Source organism: Tachysurus vachellii, chromosome 15, assembly GCF_030014155.1.
Source record: "Tachysurus vachellii isolate PV-2020 chromosome 15, HZAU_Pvac_v1, whole genome shotgun sequence".
Classification (NCBI taxonomy): domain Eukaryota; kingdom Metazoa; phylum Chordata; class Actinopteri; order Siluriformes; family Bagridae; genus Tachysurus; species Tachysurus vachellii.
The window spans coordinates 13,605,006-13,629,317 of record NC_083474.1 but is presented as its reverse complement, the minus strand read 5'-3'; the positions used below and the strand labels follow the sequence as shown (position 1 = coordinate 13,629,317).

Here is a 24,312-nt window from a genome sequence, read left to right as displayed (position 1 = left end):
TGCACCTTTTGTTTTATGTTTTGGTAATATTACTGTAAGAGGGCTATTTATGAAATTAGCTATAGCTTTCCTATTTTGGGGCCGGTTCTTTTCCTTCATCATACCTCTAAGGCTTTACCTAACTTCTGTTGCATAACTGCTGTCTATATTTGATAATAAATCTGTGTGGGTTTTCAGAGTTCGTCTCATCACATTCCCCTTTGAATTAGTTGAATTATCCCCTCAAGCCATTCAAGATTTTTATTTATTAATTTTTTCCTCTTGCTTTTATTTCAGGAGGACAGACATTGAAAGGTTGATTTGGGCATGTTTTTATGAAGTGTGTGCACTTTTTTTTTTTTTTTCCCCTTTTGGTTTTAGTGATGGATGTTTGGGACCTTTTACTGGGGCCTAGAAGACACACAAATATACAAATCATGTTCTTTGCACAGGCTTATTTACACACACGCATGCGCGCACACCAATAATACTTCAATCACATTTATTTTCTCTACCAGAATAATTCCTCCTTTTCTTCCAGGTAAAAAATATTACATATGAATGTTACATGTAAATGTTACTAGTGTCTACATCTTAAATGAAGGAGTATCAGCATTTTCTATACAAAACTACCATAAAACCCTGTTTACACACACTCTGGAGGTCAGAGTTTAAAACTGTCATTTTAGTTTCATATGTTGATTGACTTGTTTTGTTTTTTGTTTTTTTTTTGTTAAATTGAGGACAGTGAAGACTTTTGTGTGTGTATTTTAAGTGAAACAGTAAGCTGAGTGATTGTTTAGTATTCTGATGTTAAATGCAGAGTTCCTACACAGTAATAATGGATATCGCTCTTCTCTTAGGTGCCTGGGGTTTAAAGTACAGATTATAATGGTGTTGATGTTTTTTAGCTGCTAGTCTAGTGGATACATTAGAGATTGCGTGTTTGTTTTAATAATTTGAGGGTCTTTGTAATTAAACGCCAGCAGGGTGCCTTCTCTAACAGTGTGTTCTTCTGGATTAGCTGTAATTAAGAGCAAAGCCCAGTCTGCTCCCAGAGCCACGGTCACTCAGACCGTACTGATAGAGGCTGGCTAGATAAACCTGGCTAGATCTCAGATATTTTAGTGCTGGTGACTGTACAGAGAGAACAGTCTGGTGTCTACCTCCAGCACAGGCACAGATGACATACTAGACAGCGAACACAGTATAAGCCTTTAGCTTGTTTCAGCTTCGCCCAACATCCCTGTCGTCTTTTTCCTCTAACATGCAGGCACACACACAGAGTGCTGTTTGTCTAATAGGAAAAGAAGTTTAGCTGCTGTTCACATGCCAAACAGGCCTGCCTGCTGGTTTGGAGTTTGGCCTGTTCCTGACTCACCCTTTTTTTCTTCTTCTTCTTCTTCTTTTTTTTTTTATAATTTTTTTTAATGTGTGTTTTTCTCACTCTGTGTTTGTTGATGCTTCCTCCGGAAGGCTGTCTCTAGAGTCCACGTCAGCAAAGCAGCAGCTTGGCTCTGTTCCTGAGGGGAGGGGTGTGCGTGTATGTGTGTGTGTGTGTGGCTGAGTGTGTGTGTGTGGCTGAGAGAGTGAATGAATAAGAGAAGGGGGATGGGGATGAGGAAAAGAGGGGAGAGAGGGGGATGTGGCCTTTGTGTCTCATCTGCCAGTGCTTGTGCGTCAGACTGATGCAAGTATGGGTGTTCTGTTTTTTTAATACATCCTATTTCTTCCATATTTTCACATCCTGTCTCTCTTGATTCCTCCTTCCTTTTCCCGTCACTCGATATTTTGTCCTGTCACATTTTTCCTGTTTCTGACAGGATCAGTCTCTTAGAAACAAACTAAATAAGGGAGAAAACCTCTAACCCTCCTGTGATCTCCATTACAGCTATAAACACCTTTTTATCCTGCCGTTGAGCTTATAGCATAGAACATGCCTTGTATTGTTTACCTCGTCTTACTCAGTAGACCAGATCACCTCTTACACATCTTAATCTTCCCAGAACTAGGCTTTGAGGAACCCAGGAACTTCTGTTTCTGCACCATATAAGTTTCTACTCCAGGAGGTACTTTTCTTATTGGAATGAACCCACTTTGTTTTTCTAGTGCAAGCTTCACAAGCTTATCCATTTCTTGTATCTAATATTCAAATTCTCTCTCACGCTTTTTCTCTACCAGAAGTTGGTCAACACAATCTGAAAACCACAATTATGCATCATACACAGTAACATAAAATGTATGGCCAAAAATTTATATCCACCTGACCATCACACTCATACTTGCTAGCTGAAAATCCTTTTTCAGGCTCCTCACTAGATTGTGGAACATGGCTTTTGTGATGTCAGGCACTGTGGAGGTCTGGTGTACGTTCCAGTTCATCACAACGCATCTAATAGACATGAGGTCGGGGCTCTGTGCAGGACAGTTGTCTTCAACTTTAATCTTGATAAGCTCTTTTTTTCTAGTGAAATTGAATCTTCAAACTCCAGTGTACCAAGACATTTCTGTATGTTTGTGTGCTTGGAGCTTTTGGGTAGCAGTGTGCTGAAGCCCTTCTTCGGTGTCCTCATAGTTCTGAGCATTTGATTATTTGCACAACAATGTAAAATAGATTTTATTCCTAACCTTCTTTACATTGTTATTTGCACAACAATGTAAAATAGATTTTATTCCTAACCTTCTCACATTTGCTGCAATCCGAAATGTCCTACATGTTGCATGATTTATGTCAGTTTGCTTAATTGCCAGTGCAGTAATGGTTTATTAAGTTTTTTAAATTTCATGTCCCTGCACGTGTGCATGCTTCAGGTCCACTCACCTGTTACACCAGACTGACTCACTTCACATCAATTATGCAGATTCAGTCTGTCCAAATCAGACTTCAAAGCTAACACAGCACTCCACATCACTGTAAAGACATAATGGCTGTCTGTCTATAAAGTGCATGTGTATTTTTGCTTTGGAAAAACAGAACTGTCTGTACTGAGGCCAGCAAATAATGACTAATGAGCTCTAAACTTCATAGCTATTAGTATTTATATATATTTTATTTATTTATTTATTTATTTTTGGTTTAGCAGCTGGTTTGGTTTGGTTTGCCGGGAAATGCCTTCTAGGCTACGAGAATGTCAGAATGTAATCTGACATAAATTGCACATGGTCTGGTGTCATATTTTCTCCTATTAGGGCCACATTTCAAACATGTTTGTCTTTTTTTCTGTCTGTTATTTACACTGAAATATTCCCAACATTTACTTGGTAAATAAGGGAAAGGTTTTTACTCAATATAGCTAAGGACACAAAATTCCTTAAAAAATAGTAACAATACAATAAAGTCAAGAATTAAACTGTTTATAAGGATATGAACTTCAGTGCCAGGTCATCTAGGTGTATAGAGAATGTTAGCTTCTGATGACAGGCACATGGAGAAAGTTAGATTTCTACATCTTATAGATTTTTATTTGGTCTTGTGTATCTATCGGTTGTCTTTAATATTTGTTTTTATTTTATTTTCCAGGTTTTTCTGACCTCATTTGAGTTCTGTTTTTAGTTATACATGTGAATCACAGTCAAGAATGATGACTTGCTTTACTTTTACAGCTAAAAGATTCATTTACATAAAATGATCTACATACTAGACCGTAAATATATCCCTGAAATCCAAAAAGAGTTTTGTTTGTTTTATGTACCTGTCCCTTAGTATTAATGCTACAGTGCAGTCATGTACACTGTATATGAAGGGGGTATGAAAAAAAAATATTCATATGTATATGAAAAAAATAATTCATGTTTATTGTGCAATACTTCACAATATTTTTGATAAGCCTATCTGTACCAGGCTTGTGTTCATCTAATATGATCCTCTCTAGGATGTATTTGTCCTGCTATGTGGGCAGGTCTTGCTGTACAGTAACAGCTCATTAGCAGTAAACCTAGATTGTCTTGTGTTTTTGGCTCTTCCTACAGACATCGTTCCCTTTTTTCAGCCGTCTTTTGGTCGAGGGGAAAACAGGCTTGTGATGATAGGAGTTTATTCATTTCAAAGAGGTGGAGTTTGTGTAGGTTGGTGGTTAAGTGTCAGAACCTTTTCAGAGAAGCATTTTACCCGCTTGAAGATGTTCAATGCTGCAATGCCTTGTTACCTCAAACTGATAAAAGATAATTCCGTATTTATACACCATCAGGGTTTCTCAATCAGTAAAACTAAGTAATAACATTATATCATGTAGAGTGACATTTTACTAACTCTAGCCCTTTAGATATAAGTCTTCCAATTTCTTTCGGTAAGTACCCTGCACTTTTTAGCACTTCTGGCCTTGGCTCAAACATAACTCCTTGAAGAAACCGCATCTCTCGTCTAATATATGAACATAACCCATAGGTGGTGGGGTGTGTCTTGTCTCAGTGTGTGTCTTGTTTCAAATGCAGCTGGCTGTTTAGTAAAATCTGTCAGCCACTCAAACTCTGACTTTCTGACTGCTTACGGAATCAGATTTTGCCTGCAAATGCTCATTAACAGAGGGTCTTTAACTTGTAACGTGAACTTGTCTGCAGATCTTTTGAATCATGCCCGTTGGTTCAGCATTTCCAGAGTCACTCAAGGGTTAATTTTGCAAAGAGAATCCTAAAATAAGCATCTGTCATTGATTTAAGACTTGTTTATACATATGTACTTTGAAACTTGTGTATGTTTTTTTTTTTTTTTTGTGTGTGTGAGATTTAATCAGACATTATAAGATACAAGAGCAAGTAGTGTGATTTCCTTAACAGTACAAATCAATGTACATTTGTATGCCCCTGCTTCCAGGATTCGTGGACTTGTTTGTAGCATTGCAAGCCTTTAGTTTTAGCTTTCCCTGGAGAGTCTGGTACTTATCAACTTATCACTCACTGTGGCGAACACCCATTTGCTTTCATACACATACACTTGCTTTATATGATGTGTCAAGCATAAGTGTGTTTTTTTTTTTTTTAAATGTTACATTAACAGAATTGGAACAGTGCTAACAGAATAACCTGTCTGACAGAATAGGCTTAATGCTAATAGCGCTGATTAATAGCACTGATGAATGTCCTAAGTTTGTGTGATGTTTTTTTTTTTGGAGAGAACATGGGGTGACTGTCACCTAAAGACAGATGGTTTTAATGGATGCTCCTAGTATTTTTGTCTGAAAAGGTCTAAATAAAGTGTTGTAAGCGCATCACTTCTGAGAACTGTTTTTTGTTCCTTGCACTGGGACCGACTCTTATAGTGACTGCTTGGTAGAATAGAGTAAATAGAATAAATTTAGATATTTATGAGAGTGTGTATTGTAATGTGTGATTGATTTGTCTTCTTGCAGGTCCTGCTCAGGTTCCCATGATGTCCCCAAATGGTTCAGTGCCTCCAATCTATGTGCCTCCTGGTTATGTTCAACAAGTGAGTTTTTTTTTTTTTTTTTTTTTCTTGGGGCATGTGGCAGCCTTGTGGTTAAGGTGTTGGGCTACCAATCGAAAGGTTGTGAGTTCGATCCCAGGGTCCACTAAGCCGCCACTGCCCTTAACCCTCAATTGGATAAGGGTGTCTTCCAAATTCTGGAAATGTAAATTTTCATTTGTGATAACATACACTCAATCGAATTCACAGTGCATACCAATTAAGGAGCTTCCTTCTTTTTGGTTTTGTTGTCTTCATTGTATTTTTTTGTGTGTGATTTGTCCTAAGATCATTGAGGAGAGTGGAGTAAGGCGAGTGTTGGTCTTGCCTCAGGCAGAGTTTCATCCTGGGGGCCACTCTCCCCTGCACCACCCTCCCCCTCCTCCCACCCACCCCCACCTGCAGGCCTTCATTCCCCATCCGCATCCAATCTTGCCTCATCCTCCTCCTCACCTGTACTCAGGCATGGCCGGCGGAACTGGAGACATGAATGCCCAGTACATCTCTCAGTACCACCCAGCCCACATCTACACAGACCAGGGTGAGTGTACACACACACAGACTAATCTCACACATCTTGTACTGATAATCCATTCCATGTTTTCTCAAATCACTCAGTAAATAGTTGCTGTTGTTTACGCATTTTTGTGTAATTAAGAAACACAGATTTAGAGGTTGATTTCTTATTGGTTTTATAACTCCATTATCCCAGCAGCTCAGTTACTTAAATATCCTTAAGTTGTAGCTGAGATTAATAATGAGTAGATACACTAGTGAATAAACAAATTAATAGCTCAAATATAAGTTAGACTCAAATTAATAGACTCAAATATGAGTCACCACTTAATTTGGAAAGCTGCCTGAAGTCACCAAAAGACACATTTGAGCTTTGTTTATATAAATTGCTTGCAAACACTCAGTAAACTGCAATGGGTTTCAAGCTGCATAAATGTTTTTTTTTTTTTTTTTTTAAACTTTGCTAAAAATAACTTTTTGTTCACATGGTTTGACTGTCTGATCAAGCATGGCATGTTCTGACCATTTTTATGGGCATGCTGTTTATTCAAAATCTAGTTTTAGAAGTCAGAAGTCTCATAAGTCTACCTGTGTACAATTAACGTGTTATATGATCTGGATATAAATACAACTGTACATGGAAGGCTCCAGAGAGAGTTAGAGAAGGTATCTCTGGACAGTATTCTATAAATCTTATCGATAAGGGTTTGGCTATAAAACCATAACTATAAAGACTATTAAAACGAATAATAAAAAATGAAAAAAGAATATGGCATGGCTCCAACTCTTGCTAATGAATTCCATCAACCAAAAGAAAGTTGTTATATAATTATGCCCATCAGTCCAAGAAGTAGAAAGAAGCCAAGGATAATGCTCACCCTGGTGTTCACCATGTCTTGTGGAGATCATGTTTGTATGTTAATGAGCAGTTTTTCGGTTTCTCCCAAATGTGTTTTGTCAGTGTATGTGTATAATTAATATATATATATATATATACATATACATATATGTATATATACATACACACACACACACACACACACACACACACACACACACACACACACACACACACATCCATTGTGTGTGCACACAAGCTTTTTCCCATATGCAATCAGTCTGTCATGTGTTTCCAGTTTCTCCAGACACTCACCCGGCACATGGACGCGCAGCGTTTCACCGGGATGAAAGGGCTAACAAAGCGCATGAACGGCTGCAGAAGAAGTTGAAGGAGCGTCAGGGTGGTCAGGCAGGAGGAGGAGCGGGCGGTCAGGCTCCTACCAAAGATAGTCCTCCACTCTCTCCACAGAAGAACCGTGGAACCCCACCAGGAGGAGACCTCCAGAATGGCCTTCTCAAAGGTGTGGAGGAGCAAAGCCAGGCTGCTACACTCAGTGGCCTAGGAAAAGCATGTTCAGGAAGAGTGAGAGACATGGAGTCTGCTGGTAGGGAGATACTGATCCCATTATACATTGTGCCATAATATTCATTAACCACTTCCAGTAATTTCCAGTTATTCATCCGTCATGCAGTAATTCTTCTGTCAGAAGTCATGTAACTTCTGTTTATGTAATGACTCCAGTCACTATCAACTGCACTGGTGACTCAGGAGCACTACGTAACTCACTATACAGGGTTAGAGGACTTGAGATTCAAGTAAACTGTTTTAATCTCAGCGGTGTTCTTTCATATAAACACTTTTACAAAATACCAACTATTCCTTCACTGTATGCCTTCAAAATATGCATTGCATTCTGGGTATTCTTTACTTGTAGTTTAGGTTTGTGCATCATCACTGTGGAATATGTTGAACTAAATAGTTTGCTGTCAGGCATAAGCGTTGTATAAGAGACTGATGCCTAAACCAAAAGTCTAGCAATTCAGAATTGGGATAATGCGAGTTAATATTAATCATGTGACATGGGAGAGTTATTGCCTCATAACATGTTCTATTCAATATGACTGTTGTATGGCAGATATAATTACGGATATGTCCCATACCACCACAGTAGTGCATCAGATAGGAATGTTTTTGGTGACTTTAAAGGGTGTAAGGTCTTAGTGCATACTGTAAATTTGTGTTGTACTGTAATGTGTGAGCTTTATGGTCCAGTGCAGGATCATCCATAGACTGCCAAGGATTTGTACCAATGATGGTTCAGATCACTGAAGTTTGCCAGACTTCATGATTCTAATAACCTTAAACTGTTCTTTTTTTTTTCTTTTTAAAATATAGATCAGTTGGTGAGGCAGACAGTTAAATAGCAGAAATGATAGTCCTGTCAAATCTCCACTCTAGCGTGGGAACTGGTGCTACAGCTTTTGAGAGTTGTGAACCAGCTTTAGGAACTCACACAATCCTGTATGTAGCCTGACTGAACTATGCATCTTTGACCTCACTATCACAGCCTGACCTGGGGCTACAGAGTTTTCTGATCTTTTTAGAATGTCCTGTATAGAGAAGTGAGAAAGTAAACAATCATGTCGAAGCTATTGTTTTCAACTGTTAATTTCTCTTCTCAGAATCGAATGAAAAGATTCAGGCTCTTCGCGAATGGTTAAAGAATATTAGCAAGCCTGTGGTAAGTATATGGAAGATTTATCCATACATTATACGAGTGATCCTCTGGTTTATCGAAAGCCTCCAACGATCGTTTATTTGTCACTGTATACGATAGCTGTGACTTTATATTTTGTCAATTGCATGATTACACATTTGTGAGTATTGTGAGTTGTGTCTCTAGAAATCGAGTAATAACTGACTGTAAAGGCTCATTAATGCTCTATATAAAACATCAGCAGCAACCAAATTACTACATCCTTGTTTAAGTCTGTAGAACATGCCAGAATAATGTGTATTTTGCTCTGTGTAGTTTTATTACGTTAAACATTCTGAGGCTGTGCCAATCAGTTAAATTCATCTGTATTAGCAAACTATTTCTAAATGGGGGTTTCCAGGTTTTTTACTGCAAGATTAAGAATGATCGTCATATCAGGTTGTTCATATTTTTTATTTTTTTATTTTTTTTTTTGGACCTATGATCTGGTCTATAAAATAAGCATAATCGCTTTTAAGTGCTGCCATAAGTGTTGTAGTTAATAAAAGTTGTGATATTCTTGTGTAGCAGCTAGTTACATTGGTTTTGTTGTCACAATCTTTACAAGAGCCCTGAGAGGCTAAATAAAGAGACAGAAGGAAATGAGGCAGGCAGTCAAGCAAGGGCTTTGGTTGAAGGCTATCTTGGTCCAGATGGACTGATTATTTCCACAGAAATGGCTACAGGGATATAAGCAGCGGTTACAGAAGTAGAGAACAGTAAAATAGCACAAACTAGGGGACGCGAATCTGTTTTAAGCTTTCAGTGTGCTATGGATTTGTGCATCTGTTGTGTGCTTTGATTATTAAAGAATCAGAGATATCCACTGCCACAAAGCTGTATCTGCAGAAACAAAACATTCTTACTCTTACTTATGTTTTGTTTTGTTTTGTTTGTTTTATTTCTGGAGTACTCATGTGCCTGAATTCATCTTGTATAACTCGATACGTAAGTGACATGAGGGTCACTGATCTGTGATATCTTTAGGTGGCAGATATTCAGGCTAGAGGAGCGTGTCTCTGCTGGAACGCTCCAGTAAGGCAAACTGCAGATGAGGAGCAGAAAGAGCCAGAAGAGAATCCTGAGGAGCCAACTGTCAGCTATGAGGTGTCCGTCTCGTACAGTGGCAAGGATGGCAAATACAACACTGCCTACAGGTAATACAATATAAATTCAGTTTGTAGGCTGCACAATAGACATTAATGACATGTCCAAAGTTCATTTGGACCTAGAAAGATCCATATGCAATAACTTAACTGAATTGATGTGACAGTCAGGGTCTAACAAGCTGTGCAATATGCTCTGTGCAAGAAAAGAATGTGCAGTTTACTACTTGCCATGTAATTTTGATCTCGATGAAATGTTATTTAGTTCTTGTCAAATTAAATTAAAAGAAAAAAACAAACACATTTTGTCTTTGCTTGTTGCAGTGTTTAGGTCCATGTATTTCTGGGATAAACTGTAAAGACACTGTTTCTTTTTACTTTTTGAATTTATGAACACTTTTTGAACATTGATTTGGTTTAGCTACTTTTTTTTTTTAAACCATTTAATGTTTATGACTGACATTTTAAATGTTATTAATTTCCTTCTATCTTTTTGGACCAGTGGAAAGGAGCTTAGTGCAACCATAGAGAACCTAAGACCAGCAACAGACTACCATGTCAGGTCTGTAATCTGGTTAGATGCATCATTATACTCATTTACGACCTTCAGGATTTCTAACATTAAGTGGTAATAATATGTACATGTGCACCTGTAGGGTCCAGGCCATATGTAACTGTTTACAAGGAACCCCGTCTGAGCCCGCAAGTTTTACAACACTGAGCTGTGAACCTGACGCACCCATCCCACCTCGCAAAGCCAGCGGCACTAAAAGCTGTCTCGTCCTGCAGTGGAAGGTGTTCTTCGCACATGAAAGCACATAAATAATCGTTTGTGTTTTTTTTGCAGCACACAAGGCCATAATTCTTTCTCTGACTATGATCTTTTAAAACAAATATTAATTAGAAAATACAAATCAGTACAATTGGTGATTCAATGTTTTAATAACCACCTAACTACACCATGGACTATTTATTTTAAATCAAATATTTTCTTCCAGGCTCCATGTGACAACGGTTCCAAAATTCAAAACTACATTCTGCAGTGGGACGAGGTGATGCTTTACGCACCATCACAAACGTTTTGTGTGTAGGAATATAACCTAAATAATTAGATGTATAAAATGCCCATCATGTTCCATACTTTTGATTACCATTTTAAGTTATTTTATACTTTGGCTCTAAATTTGTTGTGTACATATTGTGTGCTTATTGTAACTTTGTGTCCTTTGGTGTATTTGAATTGTCATATCTAAACAGGGTAAAGGAACAGGAGTGTTCGAGCAGTGCTACTATGGCCCTCAGAAGCAGTACAGGGTGACCAAGCTCTCGCCAGCATCCAAATACTCATTCCGCCTAGCAGCCAAAAATGACATGGGTGTCAGGTGCGTGCTCTGTGTGGGTTGTGCGTGCTCTGTGTGGGTTGTGCGTGCTCTGTGTGGGCGTGCGTGCATGTGCGCTGAGCCTAATGCTACGTGATGGATGTGGATGTAGAAGTGTGTACTTATTCAGCTACTACTTAAGAGACTTTTTCTTGAGTTGTACATGGGTTTATGTGTGTTTACTCTCTGTTGTAGTGAGTTCAGTGAACCTGTAGACATGTTGACCTCATGCAGTGTCCCTGCACCTCCAAAGAGCCCTGAGCTGATCCAGGCTGGGGTCACTTGGCTCTCCCTGCGGTGGAACAGGCCAGACAGCTCACCAAAAGAAGACGATATCGGTTACATACTGGAAATGGAAGAAGAGGGCTCGGTGAGAACCCAGCACATATAATATATTGTATGTTCCCAAGATCACAAAAAAGTGCCCCATAGACACTTTGCTAAATTAGACTAGTTTACTGTCTGTGCATTCACAAGCTAATGTTGAGCTTATTCCCATAATTAACAAAGAAGTGAAAATTTTCCACAGCACATGTATTTGCAGTCATTGAAGGCAAACCTGGATTTAAGATTTTTGATTTTTCACACAGCCAACCATCCATTTTACAGCGTGAAAAGGGAATAGTCTATTCCTATCATGCCTATGTCTTTAATATCTTTATCTATGGTTCTCACAGATATGCCGGTATTCTAGACATTACTTGGTATTTAGATTCATGTGAAGGGAGTCTCACTTTTACAGACAATAGACAAGCAGGTACAAGATTATGTATTTTTAACTGCTCTGACTGTTGGGACTGGATTTACAGGGATATGGGTTCCAGGTCAGTTATGATGGTGATGACTTGTCATGCACAGTGAGGAATCTGCACCGGAGCACCAAGTACAAATTCAGGGTAAGAATAGTGTTCTCTTTGGTATACGTGTACTCAAAGATTGTGTCTGGAAGTGAAATGTATTGTTAAGTGAGGAAGTTATATTAGACCACAATGGCTAATATCAAGCTTTATATTTATTATTAACAACATCGTTTGCAGATTTATTAGTAACATCAGATGCAGATGCCTTTCTGCAGCAAGATAGCAGCTAATATATACATATTTATAATTGTAATAATCGGAGGATAGCCAAATGCTGATTGGCAGGTTTATTTAGCTGTCTAAAGTGCAGCTTCTGGCTGCATTCTATTCATATAGTAGGGTATTTATAGTTTCTGATTATTATAATCAGTCGTTTTGGTGTCAGCTTTTATCTGAAGTATTTTGATACCCTTCCTGGTACCCAGTTTCACAGTGGGAGGCTCAGTCTGACTGACTGTCCAGTCCACTATAAATGAATAAATGTTCATAAATAACAGGCAGTTTGCCCAGCATGTGATTAGCACAACTGTCATGATGATTGTGAAGAGCGTCTGGTCAAGTGAGGCACTGAAACCACTTAAGTCATGATATATTGAGCCTTAACCAAAAACAAGGAGAATGAGAAAATCTTAACCAAAATTAGATTGTAACCTTCCATTAACAACACTGACCAACTCAACTAACAAGTAGCTAATGGGACGTTAAACTTGTCACTGTGCAGCATTCAGAAGAAGGCCTGACTGTGGGAAAGGTCCTAAAGATTAGTCCGTTAATGTGATGATTGCATCTAGCAGGATGCTGATGAGACTGTTAGTACCTGCTGAGCAACTCTTCTCTTTTATTGGTCCAATTACACCCTGTCACCATAGGTTGTCAGTGTGCTTTGCTTAATACTGATTATAATAACTAAGCAGGATGATGTTGTCATGTTGATGTTGGTCGTGATTCTTTTGGAGCTTTTTGGTCCTATTATAAATGTGCAGTTGAAGTGATGACGTCTTTCAAAAGAACCAGTTGTAGTATTCATTTAAGTGCTCATTAGCCTTTTGTTCTTCACAGTGTTCTTCTGTTGATCATGGACCTCATTTTAATGCTGTTTCTTTTGTGTTGCTGTTTTGTTAGCAATAATACTGTACATTATACACTCTGAGTTATGATGCTGGTTAAAGTGCTGCTGTGACTTAATATGCTGGTATTATTCAGATTGCTGCATATAATACGGAAGGAAAGAGTAACCCGAGTCCTGTGTCAGAGTTTGCTACGGCCCCAGACAGACCTGGCTGCCCCTACAAACCCTGTGTTAAGGGCAAACAACATCCAACCAGCTTCCGCATGACCTGGGGTGAGTTCAGCTTTGAGTCGCAGGCTTTGAACTTGCATTAGCTGCGATGTATTTACACTGGCTGCCTGCTCCAACTCTTCCCACAGATCCCCCCAAAGAGACTGGTGGCTCAGATGTGACTGAGTATGTGGTGGAGCTGTCTGAAGGACTAAGTGGTATGTTCCAGTGGGATTCTTAAGTTTTGTGTAATTATTTAAGCATTTGATATAACTGTGTTTGTGTTTATGTTTTCAGGCTCCTCTTGGGAGGAAGTGTACAGGGGTTCAGCTACAGAATGTGTGTGTGATGGCCTGAAGCCAGGTGGGACATACCAAGCTAGAGTCTGCTGTCAGAGCAAAGGAGGACAAAGCCCAGTAAAGCGCACACATGCATACAAACACATTTTTTAAATAATTTAACGTTGCCTGCATAGACTTTGTAAATTTGGCATGAAACACACCACCAGAGATTCAGTGCCTCAGAGGTGACTATTTAAAATAGATATGTGATATATACCATATATGATGTATACGTTATAAACAAATGCATCTTATAAAGTAAACTATAAAAATGCTCAAAACTGTAAACGATGTACTGATCTATCAATACCGTATGTTTATTTTTAATTGTGAATGTTGAAAAGCGCTACATGCTAGATTATAGGGAACTTTTTTCTGAATGTCCCAAGTACATGAATAAAACATGTACTTTTTTAAAAGTTTTCTTTTAAAATCTCCATAACTAGACCCCCTTTTGGCATAGTGCTGTGAGTGAGCAAGAATTGAGATCTGGAGCCATGCTAATGACTGAGGAAAGCAGAATTCTCTGCTCAGTCACCTCACCATCTGAGCCATAGAAACACTGGTTTAGCAGTTTGTTCCAAAGTTGCAAACCCTATGGAGGCCAATTTAAAGCACTCAAATCAGCCATTTTTAAGGTTGAACTAAAGGGTTGGAAGAGAGATTTTACAGGGTCATTTTATATCACTTTCATTCTCACAAAATACTTTACAGTAGTACTACAGTGAATTAATTAATGGTGGACTGTTTGAGTTCATCTATAAGTTCTCTACAGATGTTCAAGTAGGTCTTTCAATTGCAGTACTTTTTTAATACTAGGAATTTTTACTGTGTTTAGAAAGAAATGGAAAAATCTAAATGTATAAAAAAAAAAATCTAACCAGTGACTAGCGAGGTAAAGTAGTCCAACACAAACATCCATTAACTCGCACACACTTTTGTTTTTGCAAATTAGCTTTAATTTACAGAACTAGACACAATAAAGACACTGGCCTCAGTGTCAAAGTCAAATTGAAGAGTAGCTTTTCTGGTAGGTTTCAGGTATAATTGTTAGTGGGCTGCAGCCTGAGAATTATGCAGTTGTGGAAGTCTTTTACCATCCTGCAGAAGGTTGTGTGGATGTGTTTTGTTTGAAAAAATAGTTATAACATTTCTGTATGCTGCTCATAACTTGCACATTTATCTTGATTCTAATGATAATGAAGGATTTTAGATTACAGACTAATTATAGTGTTTTTAAACAGCGACATAAGCTTTAAATGAATGGCTTTATAACGATGAGCTGATCAAAGTGTTGTTCCAACTGTACCTCATTAGGTGAAGTGCATTCAGTGACCTTTTGGATGATTGGCAAGGCATTTGCATGGCATGTCTTTATTGCACAAACTTAATTGCTGTTCACTGGCATCAGAATATTAATAAACAAAAGTGTGTGTTTGTCTGTATTTTTAATGCAATTTCTGAAGGTCCTGTTCTAACTCCCTTGCCTTTAGTTGTCTAAGCTGGTTCCTCTCAAGGTTTCTTCCTTACCATCGAAGGACGTTTTTCCTCACCACTGCTGCCTGAGGCACCTCAGACTTGCTCATAGGGGATAAATACATACACATTGTGAACTAAATATATCTAATATTAATCTTGAATTTTGTATTCTATTAATCTTTATATTATTCTTTATATTAACCTTTTGTTCCATGTTTATGTTCTGTAAAGTTGCTTTGAGACAATGTCAATTGTAAAAAGCGCCATACAAATAAACTTGAATTTAATTGTTTTTATCACTGCTGTTCTTTTAACCCTATTTTTATATTCTTTGTCAGTTTTCGGAGACCCTGCAGGTCCAGATTCCAGCTGTTCCTCCTGGCCCCTGTCAGACTCCCAGAGTAATTGGCAAGCCAAAAGCCAGAGAGGTGCAACTTCGCTGGGGTAATCATACAACATTTTTATTTATTTATTTTGTGCGTGTGTTTGTGTTTTAGTGTTACATTTACTTGTCCTGTTGTTGTGTGTCAGCTCCTCCTCAGGTCGATGGCGGGAGTGCGGTGTGTACTTACAGTGTGGAGATATTTGCCCCTCAGGCTGAGGAGGCCAGAGAGGTGTATCAAGGCCAAGAGCTTGAATGCACTGTGCACAGTCTCCTACCTGGGCGAACATACGGCTTTCGTCTGAGAGCAGCCAATAAAGCTGGGGTTAGAACTACACACCATTTAGACAGCATTCATTAATGGAAAACTAAAATAAAATGCCTGAACTGAAACTAAAAACCAGGCTGTTAGTCGCATTTGACTCCACTGCTCATGAGTTTAAAGATTTTCACTCTTAAGCATTTTCTTTTTTTATTTTTTTTATTTTGCAGTGCACACATTATACTGGGATTTGAGTCCTAAAATTCACTTATTGCTTGAAAAGTAATCGTGTGGTGTCAGATCTCACAAAAGTATATGCTAAAAAACCAGTAGTCATTGACTGTTACCATAGAAACAACCTCTCACTCTGACAGGCTTTAGTAGAATTGGCTTTACATAGAAAGAAAATACTATATGCAACTACACTAAACCATTATTTGTTGCATTTAAACAATAACATACACAGACAGCATACTAACAGAGTAGAACAAAGACTTTTAACATGGCAGCTGTTGTTTTTTCTTTGTAATTTACCATTGCTGGAAATCAAATAACTTTAGAGAGCAACATTAAAGAAAAGATTTGGTTTCTGATATTTTCCCAAATGTGTGATTGCTCTTGAGGACACTAAAAGTAACTCTGCTCTTAGTATGTAACGAGATCTTAGTAATCCGTCTGTGTGTAACGAGAGTAGGAATGGTCATGTGTCGGTAACACTTTCTGTCAATGTCTTATTTATAATTAACTACATGTGTATATATACATGTGTTTTATATATGTGTATATATAAACAGTACTCATCTTACGATGCATTACTAAGACCTTATACACATTGGTATAATTTATGACCGTGCATTAGAATTTATACTTTAGACATGTTACTTTATGATTTATTGCATTATATTACCAGCAACTTTGCATAATGCGGTATGATGGAATGAATGCCTGTTTTTTTTATTGTTCTTTTTTTTTTAAATTGAATAAAATTTATAGACAATTATTTAAGCATGATTAACAGGAAACCTGTTAATTGTAGCGTGATCTTTGAGAAACCATTGACGAGGCCATCGATTTAAAGTAGTTAAATAGTTCTGACAAGTACCATTTATAAGCAATTATAATACTCTCATATCTACTTATAGTCAGATTACTATCACTTTGGTATTGGCAGCTGTAAGTGTTATACCCACTTCTGTTGCATTATATTAATAATTTATACATGCATTATAGGCATAACTAAAAACTAGAATGCAACTGTAACATGTTTATAAAGGGTTATATCAGCATGTATGATGCCTCATGAATGCATTATAATGTTATGTATTCATAGTTCATTATACACATGGCCTTTACATTAATCGTGTCTTTTGTAGGTTTATTTTTAACTTCTCAAAATGGTTGTAAATGCCATCCTATTGACAGCTGTAGTGTTTCCTTCTGTCCATGACACTAATTTCATCATGTTATTCTTGTGTATTTTCACGGTTGCCAGTATGGGCCTTTCTCCGAGCGTATTGAGGTGACTACAGGACCAGGAGCACCTGAGCCTTGTCGACCTCCTCACATCACCTGCAAATCTCCTTCTTGTGCTGTGGTCAGCTGGGAAGTAAGGACCTGCTTTATATTTCATTGTACTGGTGAAAAGTTCACATCATGAAACTCATGTTGCACTTTTAAAAGAAGACTCAGCTGTTCATTCAGAGCAACTTTCTTCAGCCAGCATAACTATATACTGGATATCCATACACTTGGATTTAGCAGTTAAAACATATCCTGTCTTCCAGGCTCCTTCGTGTAATGGTGCAGCAGTGACTGAGTTTCGGTTGGAGTGGGGAGCAGCTGAGGGAAGCATGCAGATGATCTACAGTGGAGCTGCAATGAGCTATGAGCTGAAAGGCCTGCTACCTGCTACCAACTATTTCTGCAGATTGCAGGTGAGCATTAGAAAATGAAAGCACGTATTGTGGTGACCATTAGTGCATGATATTCCCATCACTTCTGTTAGCAGAAAGCAGAAACAAAAAATATCTACCATCTGTCTGTCAAAGACACATTAAACCTCAACTCTGGTATAAGAATATCCTTAAAATATGCCAGAAAAATGTCCACTGATTCATATTGTATCTTTTTAGTCTTTTTTAGTTTCCCTAATAAGTTTCTGATTTTACTTCATTTTTATGTGTAGAAAAAGTTAAACTGTTCTCATTTAGCTTTCATTGATGCCATTTGTCGATTAAGCACTCATCAATAGTTCTCCGTGATAAAGTACTTAAACATTCTTTTGCGTCCACAGCGGTTATAATAATCATTTTATTTCTTTTTTTTCCTTTTCATTTTTAGATAATGTTAATAATATTCACCTACATGTGTTTTGTCTGTGTTCAGGCAGTGAATGTGGCCGGCGTGGGACCGTTTAGCGAAGTTATACTGTGCCAGACGCCCTGCTCTGTGCCTGCTATGGTCAGTGTTGTTCATGCTCTCCGCGAGAGCGAGATGAGGATGGAAGCAAAGGGCCCTGACAGAGGAGAGGTAGAGGAGGAGGAGGATGAAGAAGAAGAAGAGGAGGAGGAAGAAGATGGAGAAAGACCCTCTCCTCCACTCTATTCCCCTTCTACTTGCCTGGGGCTCCGCTGGGAGGCACCGTGTGATCATGGAGCAGAGATTACATCTTACCTGATTGATATAGGAGAGAGACAGCCAATTTCCACCGGCCCTGTAACGAAGTACATTATACAGAACCTTCAACCTGATACCACCTACAGGTAAACATAGCAGTTAGGATTGCTACTTTTAGAGATTTCCTCAGAATAGGCATATTTAAGAAATTTATGACAATGTTAGCCGCAGCACAATCTATTGCTCTTTTTTATGCCGAGCCATATATTGTTATTATTGTTAGATTTCCAGATTGGAAAAGGCTGGAAATGCAAAAAAAAAAAAAAAAAAAGGAATTCCAATGTCTAAATGACAGCGTTTGACTAATGCTTATCTTCTTGCACTCTCTTCTGAGTCTTTGCATATTGTTAGTTAACGAAATGAGATGTGCTTTTCTGCCAAATTTCTTGGCTTCATTAAAATTAGGACATGGATAGAAACCAGACTAATAGTAAAACTCTGTTGTAGTTTTCACACTCCGTGTGAAGTTTAATGTACTGTATAAATACATCTGTGTGTGTGCGTGTGTGCGCGCCCCCCCACAGGATAAGGATCCAGGCTCTAAACAGCCTTGGTGCTGGTCCCTTTAGCCACACTTTTAAACTAAAGACAAAACCTCTGCCTCCTCTGCCACCGAGGCTGGAGTGCACTGCATTCAGCCACCAGACACTCAGGCTGAAGTGGGGTGATGGTCCAGCCAAGAATTCCCCCACAGACTCACTGCAGTACCAGCTCCAATTGGAGGACAGAAATGGCAGGTGAGGCCATACATCATGCATCACATACAGCATGGTCCTTGAAAAAAAGCAGAAGTAGTAGTAGTTATGAAAACCTCCCTAGTTATGTAGATGGATCATCAGTAAAATATTACAGTAGCTCTGGGTAAAATACCTGCTCCAATTGTCATTGCTTGATACAATGTCCCTGTAAAGTTTATTTAATCCCTCTTGCTTAAGACAGACAGACCAAGACTTGTTGCTGTGTCTGTCCTTCTGTAGGTTTATATCCTTGTATAAAGGACCTTGCCACACTCACAAAGTGCAGAGGCTAAATGAGTCTACCTCTTATTCGTTTCGCATCCAAGCCTTTAACGAGGCGGGCGAAGGGCCCTTCTCTCTTGTGTACACCTTCACCACCCCCCGCTCACCACCAGCTCCACTCAAAGGTACGTCTTTCCATTCTCTTACCATTCACCTGGAGCTTAGACCACTGTCCGGTTGTGTTTTGATGTATTTCACTTCTGGTGTGTTCTCTTTGTGTATATCTGTCTCTAGCACCACGTGTGGAACGACTGGATGAGTCCTGTGAGATTAGTTGGGAGTCCCTGCCACATATGAAGGGAGATCCAATCATTTACTGCCTGCAGTGCATGCAGGGAAATTCTGACTTTAAACAGGTACCTATGTTGATGAAACAGAATGGTTTTATCAGCAAGTCTGGTAACTGGTTTATGCTTCATCAGAAATGCTATTGAGTGTTTATGGTTTTTCAAAGCAGTAAAGAAACGTATATCTGTCAGAATAGGAGAGCAGGTAGCAAACAGCAAGTGTATGTTTGATTGTATATGAAAAATGACTAAATAATTTTGAAAAAAGTATGAATAATATTTAAATCGTCCTATTTCAAAATGTAAATGTGGAAATAGAAACAGCACTTTCAGGTTTAAAATCGTTATTTGTTCATTTACGTATGTTAATGTACAAGAAACTGCTAAACAAACTATGAGTCCAGTCTGATTCTTTGACATGAAAACAGAATGCAAATCTATTCAACTAAGAGAAATGAACATTGATGCATTACTTTGTTTTCTACAGTCATACATTATTTCTAAAACATATCAAGCAAATAAAATAGTAAAACGCAAATAAAATAAGTAGCCTTTATTCTCTGGACAACGTGATAATTTCAGAACATTTTCATCTTAACTTAATTTTCATCTTAACATCTTTCATCTTCATTTTTATAGAAATTTTAATAAAGCATTTTTACAGAAATCTGGATGTAGATTCAGATCCCTAATGACTGTCAAGGAGGTAACCATGTCCCTGGGACATAATCAGAGAGAATCCTTAAGAGGAACCAGACACAAAAGGAACCCTTTCCTCTTCAGGGTGATTGTAGATAGTAGGATTATAAATCGGAACTCTTCTTCAACTTTAAATTCAAACATTACTGAAGTTGTTGAAATGAGGAGCATATGAGGATACTGTGATGAAGGGTCCTGGGATTAGCAAAGGACAATCTGGACAGTTTTACAAGTCTGTAGTCTCCATGTGAAATTATACACCAAAGCAAGTTGTACATGGGCATAAAAAATATACAATTAAAAAATAAATAAAAAATAAAATGTATACTTCCCCCCCCAAAATACAGATCTTTGGGGTATATATGTAGGACATTCAGCATCAATAAAGTGAGTCATAAGCGTAGAAGCACCAAGCAGAAATAGGGCATCAGGATGAATCAGACAGATCTGTAGGGAGAGAAGAGCCACAGCACTATCTTGCTCTCGAAAACTGATATTTTCAGTATGACCCAATACTGACTGTAATAAACACATCTAACGATATGGGGTTGGACCTGTAACATTAAAGCCTCTTTCAGTTTCCACACATACATTCATTCACATGTGACTGTGAAGCAGTCTCAGAGGAGGTGGGTGGGCAGATGGGATGCTTTGGCTTTGTACACTCACTTTTGTTCAAACTCATCACAGGTGTCTTTTAAACACACCAAAAGCATGTGAAGTATGTTCAGAGAGAGTATATCAAACTTCTGAGCATCTGCTTTGTGTTCACTACTTTGATTTTATTTATTATATGATTAAAAGCCTATTTTTATTAGTGACCAAAATGAACATTATTTTAGCCATTGTTATCTGCCATTAAAAACCTAGACTAGGTGAAAATAAACTCCTGCATCTCTCTTTAATCTTTGTATTCTGAATTAACCAAAAAGACAAATAACTTTTGTGCTTTGTAATGAAGTCTCTTTTATTTGTTTTCTGTCTTTTAGATATACAAGGGCTCAGACACTCTATTCCGCCTCTCCTCCCTGAGCTCGTCCTCTGAATACCGTTTTAGAGTGTGTGCGATCCGCCAGTGCCAGGATGCTCCGGAGATCATGGGGCCGTACAGTTCCAGTGTCACTTTACTGCCTCTTCGCATCGAATCTCCCAGCTCATCCAGCAGCGTGGGGCCTAAAGCTAGCGAGAGCCAGCAGCCTCGACGCAGCCTCACAGACGAGCAGTTCTCCCTCCTCATCATCGCCCTGCTCGCTCTCACCTCTATCCTCATTGCCGTGGCCATCCAGTACCTCGTCATCGAGTGATCCGTGAAGACGCAAGGCCAAATCCTGTTGTTTTGGTTTAGTTTTTCTGTCTATTTCATTTTCTGTCTGTTTCATTCTCAGCACCAAAGTGGGTTGAGGAAACGGTGAGCAAAGGGAAGGATAAGGGGAAGAAAAAAGCTGAGGCTGTAGAATTTTTCCACCAACTTTTCTTTTTGATTGTTTTCTCTTTCTCTGCAGCGCTATTAGAAAGCACAGTATTGCTTTCCCATTAGCTGGGAGGTGGGTACTGAAGGATTAGGAACGAAGCTTACCACTCACTGCATACTCCTTTTTAACATTCATTTATGTCTGTAGCTATAGTTTTTTTATTATTTATATTTAGTTTTATTATCATTTGTCTGGTATGTGACTTTGGATCTGTGTTCCATAACTGGCATGGTGATTGTTCACGGTTTGCTGCTACGTGGTTTGCTGGTGCACTGTTCGCTCGTGCGCTGGTCATTTACGCTGGTGTGCAGTTTGCTGGCGAGCTGTTTGCTGGTACGCTGTGAGCTGTTGCTGGTGCATTGGTCATTTGTGTGCTGGTGTGTGGTTTGCTGGTGAGCTGTTTGCTGGTACATTGTGTGCTGGTGCACTGGCACTGTTCATTGGTAAGCTGTTTGCTGGTGCACTGGTCATTGGCCTGCCACTGAGCTGTTTGCTGGTGCACTAGGTGCTGTTCATTTGAGTTGTTCAACCTGTTGCACTGACCATTGGTGCCATGGCTGCTGTTCTTTGGTAAGCTGTTCACCGATGAGCTGGTCACTGGTGTGCTGTTAAGGGATGGAACTCAGAGGGCCAGTGAATACAGAGGAGAGGGATAAAGGGAGGTAGAGGACACCAATCTCCCACCAACATGTGGAAGAAAGTGAAGAGATATGAAAAGCCTTGAGGTCCTGAAGGTACCAAGCTCTCACTAGGAGATTAGTTTAATGACATCACTGAGAGAAGGGAGACTGATATACTTGTTCACCTTATAGAACATTCATTTAGCACTTTCCTTAAAACCCTTTTTTTTCATGTGCAGAATGTGTAGGGATGCAAAAAAAGACGAGAAATGGTAGTATATTTTTGTACAGCATGATGCAAGGACCTGCTCATTTGAGATCTGGGTTGGTATAGGGTTAGATCAATGACTATGGGGGTGGGGGGAGGGGAAAAAAACAAGGAACCTAACACAGTCAAAAGTTATTTTTATTATCTTGTAAGTATACTGTAGCTTGATTTTACATGCTTTGCTCCAGAATATTGTCCAGCACAAAAAAAAATGTATGCTTATCCGTTTATTTTTGCACCTTAGTGAGAAGAAAAAAATAACAACAGTACTGACTCCGTCTTGATCTTGTGATGCGTTTTATGGAACACACACTCTGGTTATGTAAGCCCTTGTGTTTTTGGATGTTGAGTTGTTGTACCATAAAACATGTTATTGAAATCTTTTGTTTCAAGAGTAATGATTTCAGATGTGATTAGAATCAACCATTTCTTCTGCATAGTATTTTCTTAATTTCTCTGATCATTTTTTGTTTATTTTTACCAACTTTTTTTCCTTAATACTGAATATATATAATGAATAAGTATTCCTTATTCACTAATGTTATTCTTATTTTCCTCATTTGAATCACATATTTGAAGGGGTTTTTTTTTTTTATTTATGCAACAAAGAAAATAAGGTTAATCATGCAGGGGAAAAAAAAAACAAAACAAAAAAAATGATGAAAGCAAAAAGCAGTTCTAAAATGTGTTGATTCTACATGTACTTCCTGTGAAACAGATTTGTTTGCCATTTCTCTGTGTAAAGTCATTGTGATGGATTGCCGAAGCTGCGTGATGGCAGTGAGACAATCTAGTTGTGAGGTCTAATGTCGTGAGTGGTTATGGCAGTGGTGCTGTCATCACCATGTAAGAACTACAGGTACCTTGCAAGTTTTGGTTTAATTACATGATTTGGTCTAGGTGGTTTGCAGATGTCTTCTCTGTCACTGAAGGAAAAAAGAAAAAAAAACAAATTCCTATTTTTGATAGTGATAAAACTGTAATTGCAAAATGTGCCATTTTAACATCTCCCCCACCATAGTAGGCTTCTACATTTGGTCCATGGAGGAGACTACAAAGAAAAAAACTACAAAAATATGCACAAAAATGAGACCATTTTTATGTAATTTTAATGGTTGCAGTTACCTCATACACCCGTACATTCCAAAATGAAAAATTTGTTATACTATACATAGTACCAGACATATCACTTTAAAATGTTCGTTATGAATTCAGAAATGTATAATCATAAATATGTATCTAAAGTGTATCTGTAAAGTCATGATATCTACAGAATAAAAATTTATAATTCTTAATTGTCTTTATGAATTCTTCTTTTCTAACTGAGCAAAATCAAAGAAATATTTAGCATTTTGCAGCACTTCCCTTCATTCACTCATTGCCAGTAACCATTTACTATTGTTTACTACTGGTCAGGGCCACAGTGGGCCCAGAGCCTGTTGTAGTAACACCGGCTGTGAAGCAGGAATACACCTTGGATGAGAATGTCAGTCCATTTCAGGGCTCCATGCACATATTCAAACCTAGTGGGCACCTAGCATAACCGGTTCATTTCCAGACATGTTTTTAAGAAGCAGACAGACAAACTCTATGCACCCTCTCTAATGTGAGTTACGTGCACCATATATAAAAAATGTGTGCATATATATGCACAAAGACTTTTTCTAGCAGG

The 24,312-nt window shown here is 38.4% G+C and overlaps 1 protein-coding gene across 3 annotated transcripts in view; it reads left to right on the top strand.

Annotated features, from left to right (window-relative positions):
* fndc3a (fibronectin type III domain containing 3A) overlaps positions 1-23,935 on the top strand; it is a 63,908-nt gene extending 39,973 nt beyond the window's left edge. For 2 of the 3 annotated variants that reach the window (XM_060888499.1, XM_060888500.1), the window contains 23 exons: positions 5,325-5,401; positions 5,687-5,939; positions 7,051-7,359; positions 8,438-8,496; positions 9,499-9,668; positions 10,120-10,179; positions 10,274-10,412; positions 10,616-10,669; positions 10,875-10,999; positions 11,192-11,366; positions 11,806-11,892; positions 13,060-13,198; positions 13,285-13,353; positions 13,433-13,551; positions 15,294-15,399; positions 15,487-15,662; positions 17,092-17,205; positions 17,384-17,533; positions 17,985-18,361; positions 18,800-19,012; positions 19,253-19,419; positions 19,529-19,650; positions 21,270-23,935. In XM_060888499.1, coding sequence (XP_060744482.1) covers positions 5,325-5,401; positions 5,687-5,939; positions 7,051-7,359; positions 8,438-8,496; positions 9,499-9,668; positions 10,120-10,179; positions 10,274-10,412; positions 10,616-10,669; positions 10,875-10,999; positions 11,192-11,366; positions 11,806-11,892; positions 13,060-13,198; positions 13,285-13,353; positions 13,433-13,551; positions 15,294-15,399; positions 15,487-15,662; positions 17,092-17,205; positions 17,384-17,533; positions 17,985-18,361; positions 18,800-19,012; positions 19,253-19,419; positions 19,529-19,650; positions 21,270-21,584 — 3,575 coding nt within the window. In that variant the 3' untranslated portion in view covers positions 21,585-23,935. The remainder of the gene's footprint in view (positions 1-5,324; positions 5,402-5,686; positions 5,940-7,050; positions 7,360-8,437; positions 8,497-9,498; positions 9,669-10,119; positions 10,180-10,273; positions 10,413-10,615; positions 10,670-10,874; positions 11,000-11,191; positions 11,367-11,805; positions 11,893-13,059; positions 13,199-13,284; positions 13,354-13,432; positions 13,552-15,293; positions 15,400-15,486; positions 15,663-17,091; positions 17,206-17,383; positions 17,534-17,984; positions 18,362-18,799; positions 19,013-19,252; positions 19,420-19,528; positions 19,651-21,269) is intronic. The other variant, XM_060888501.1, reaches the window with a different exon arrangement.
* Positions 23,936-24,312: the final 377 nt, after the last annotated feature.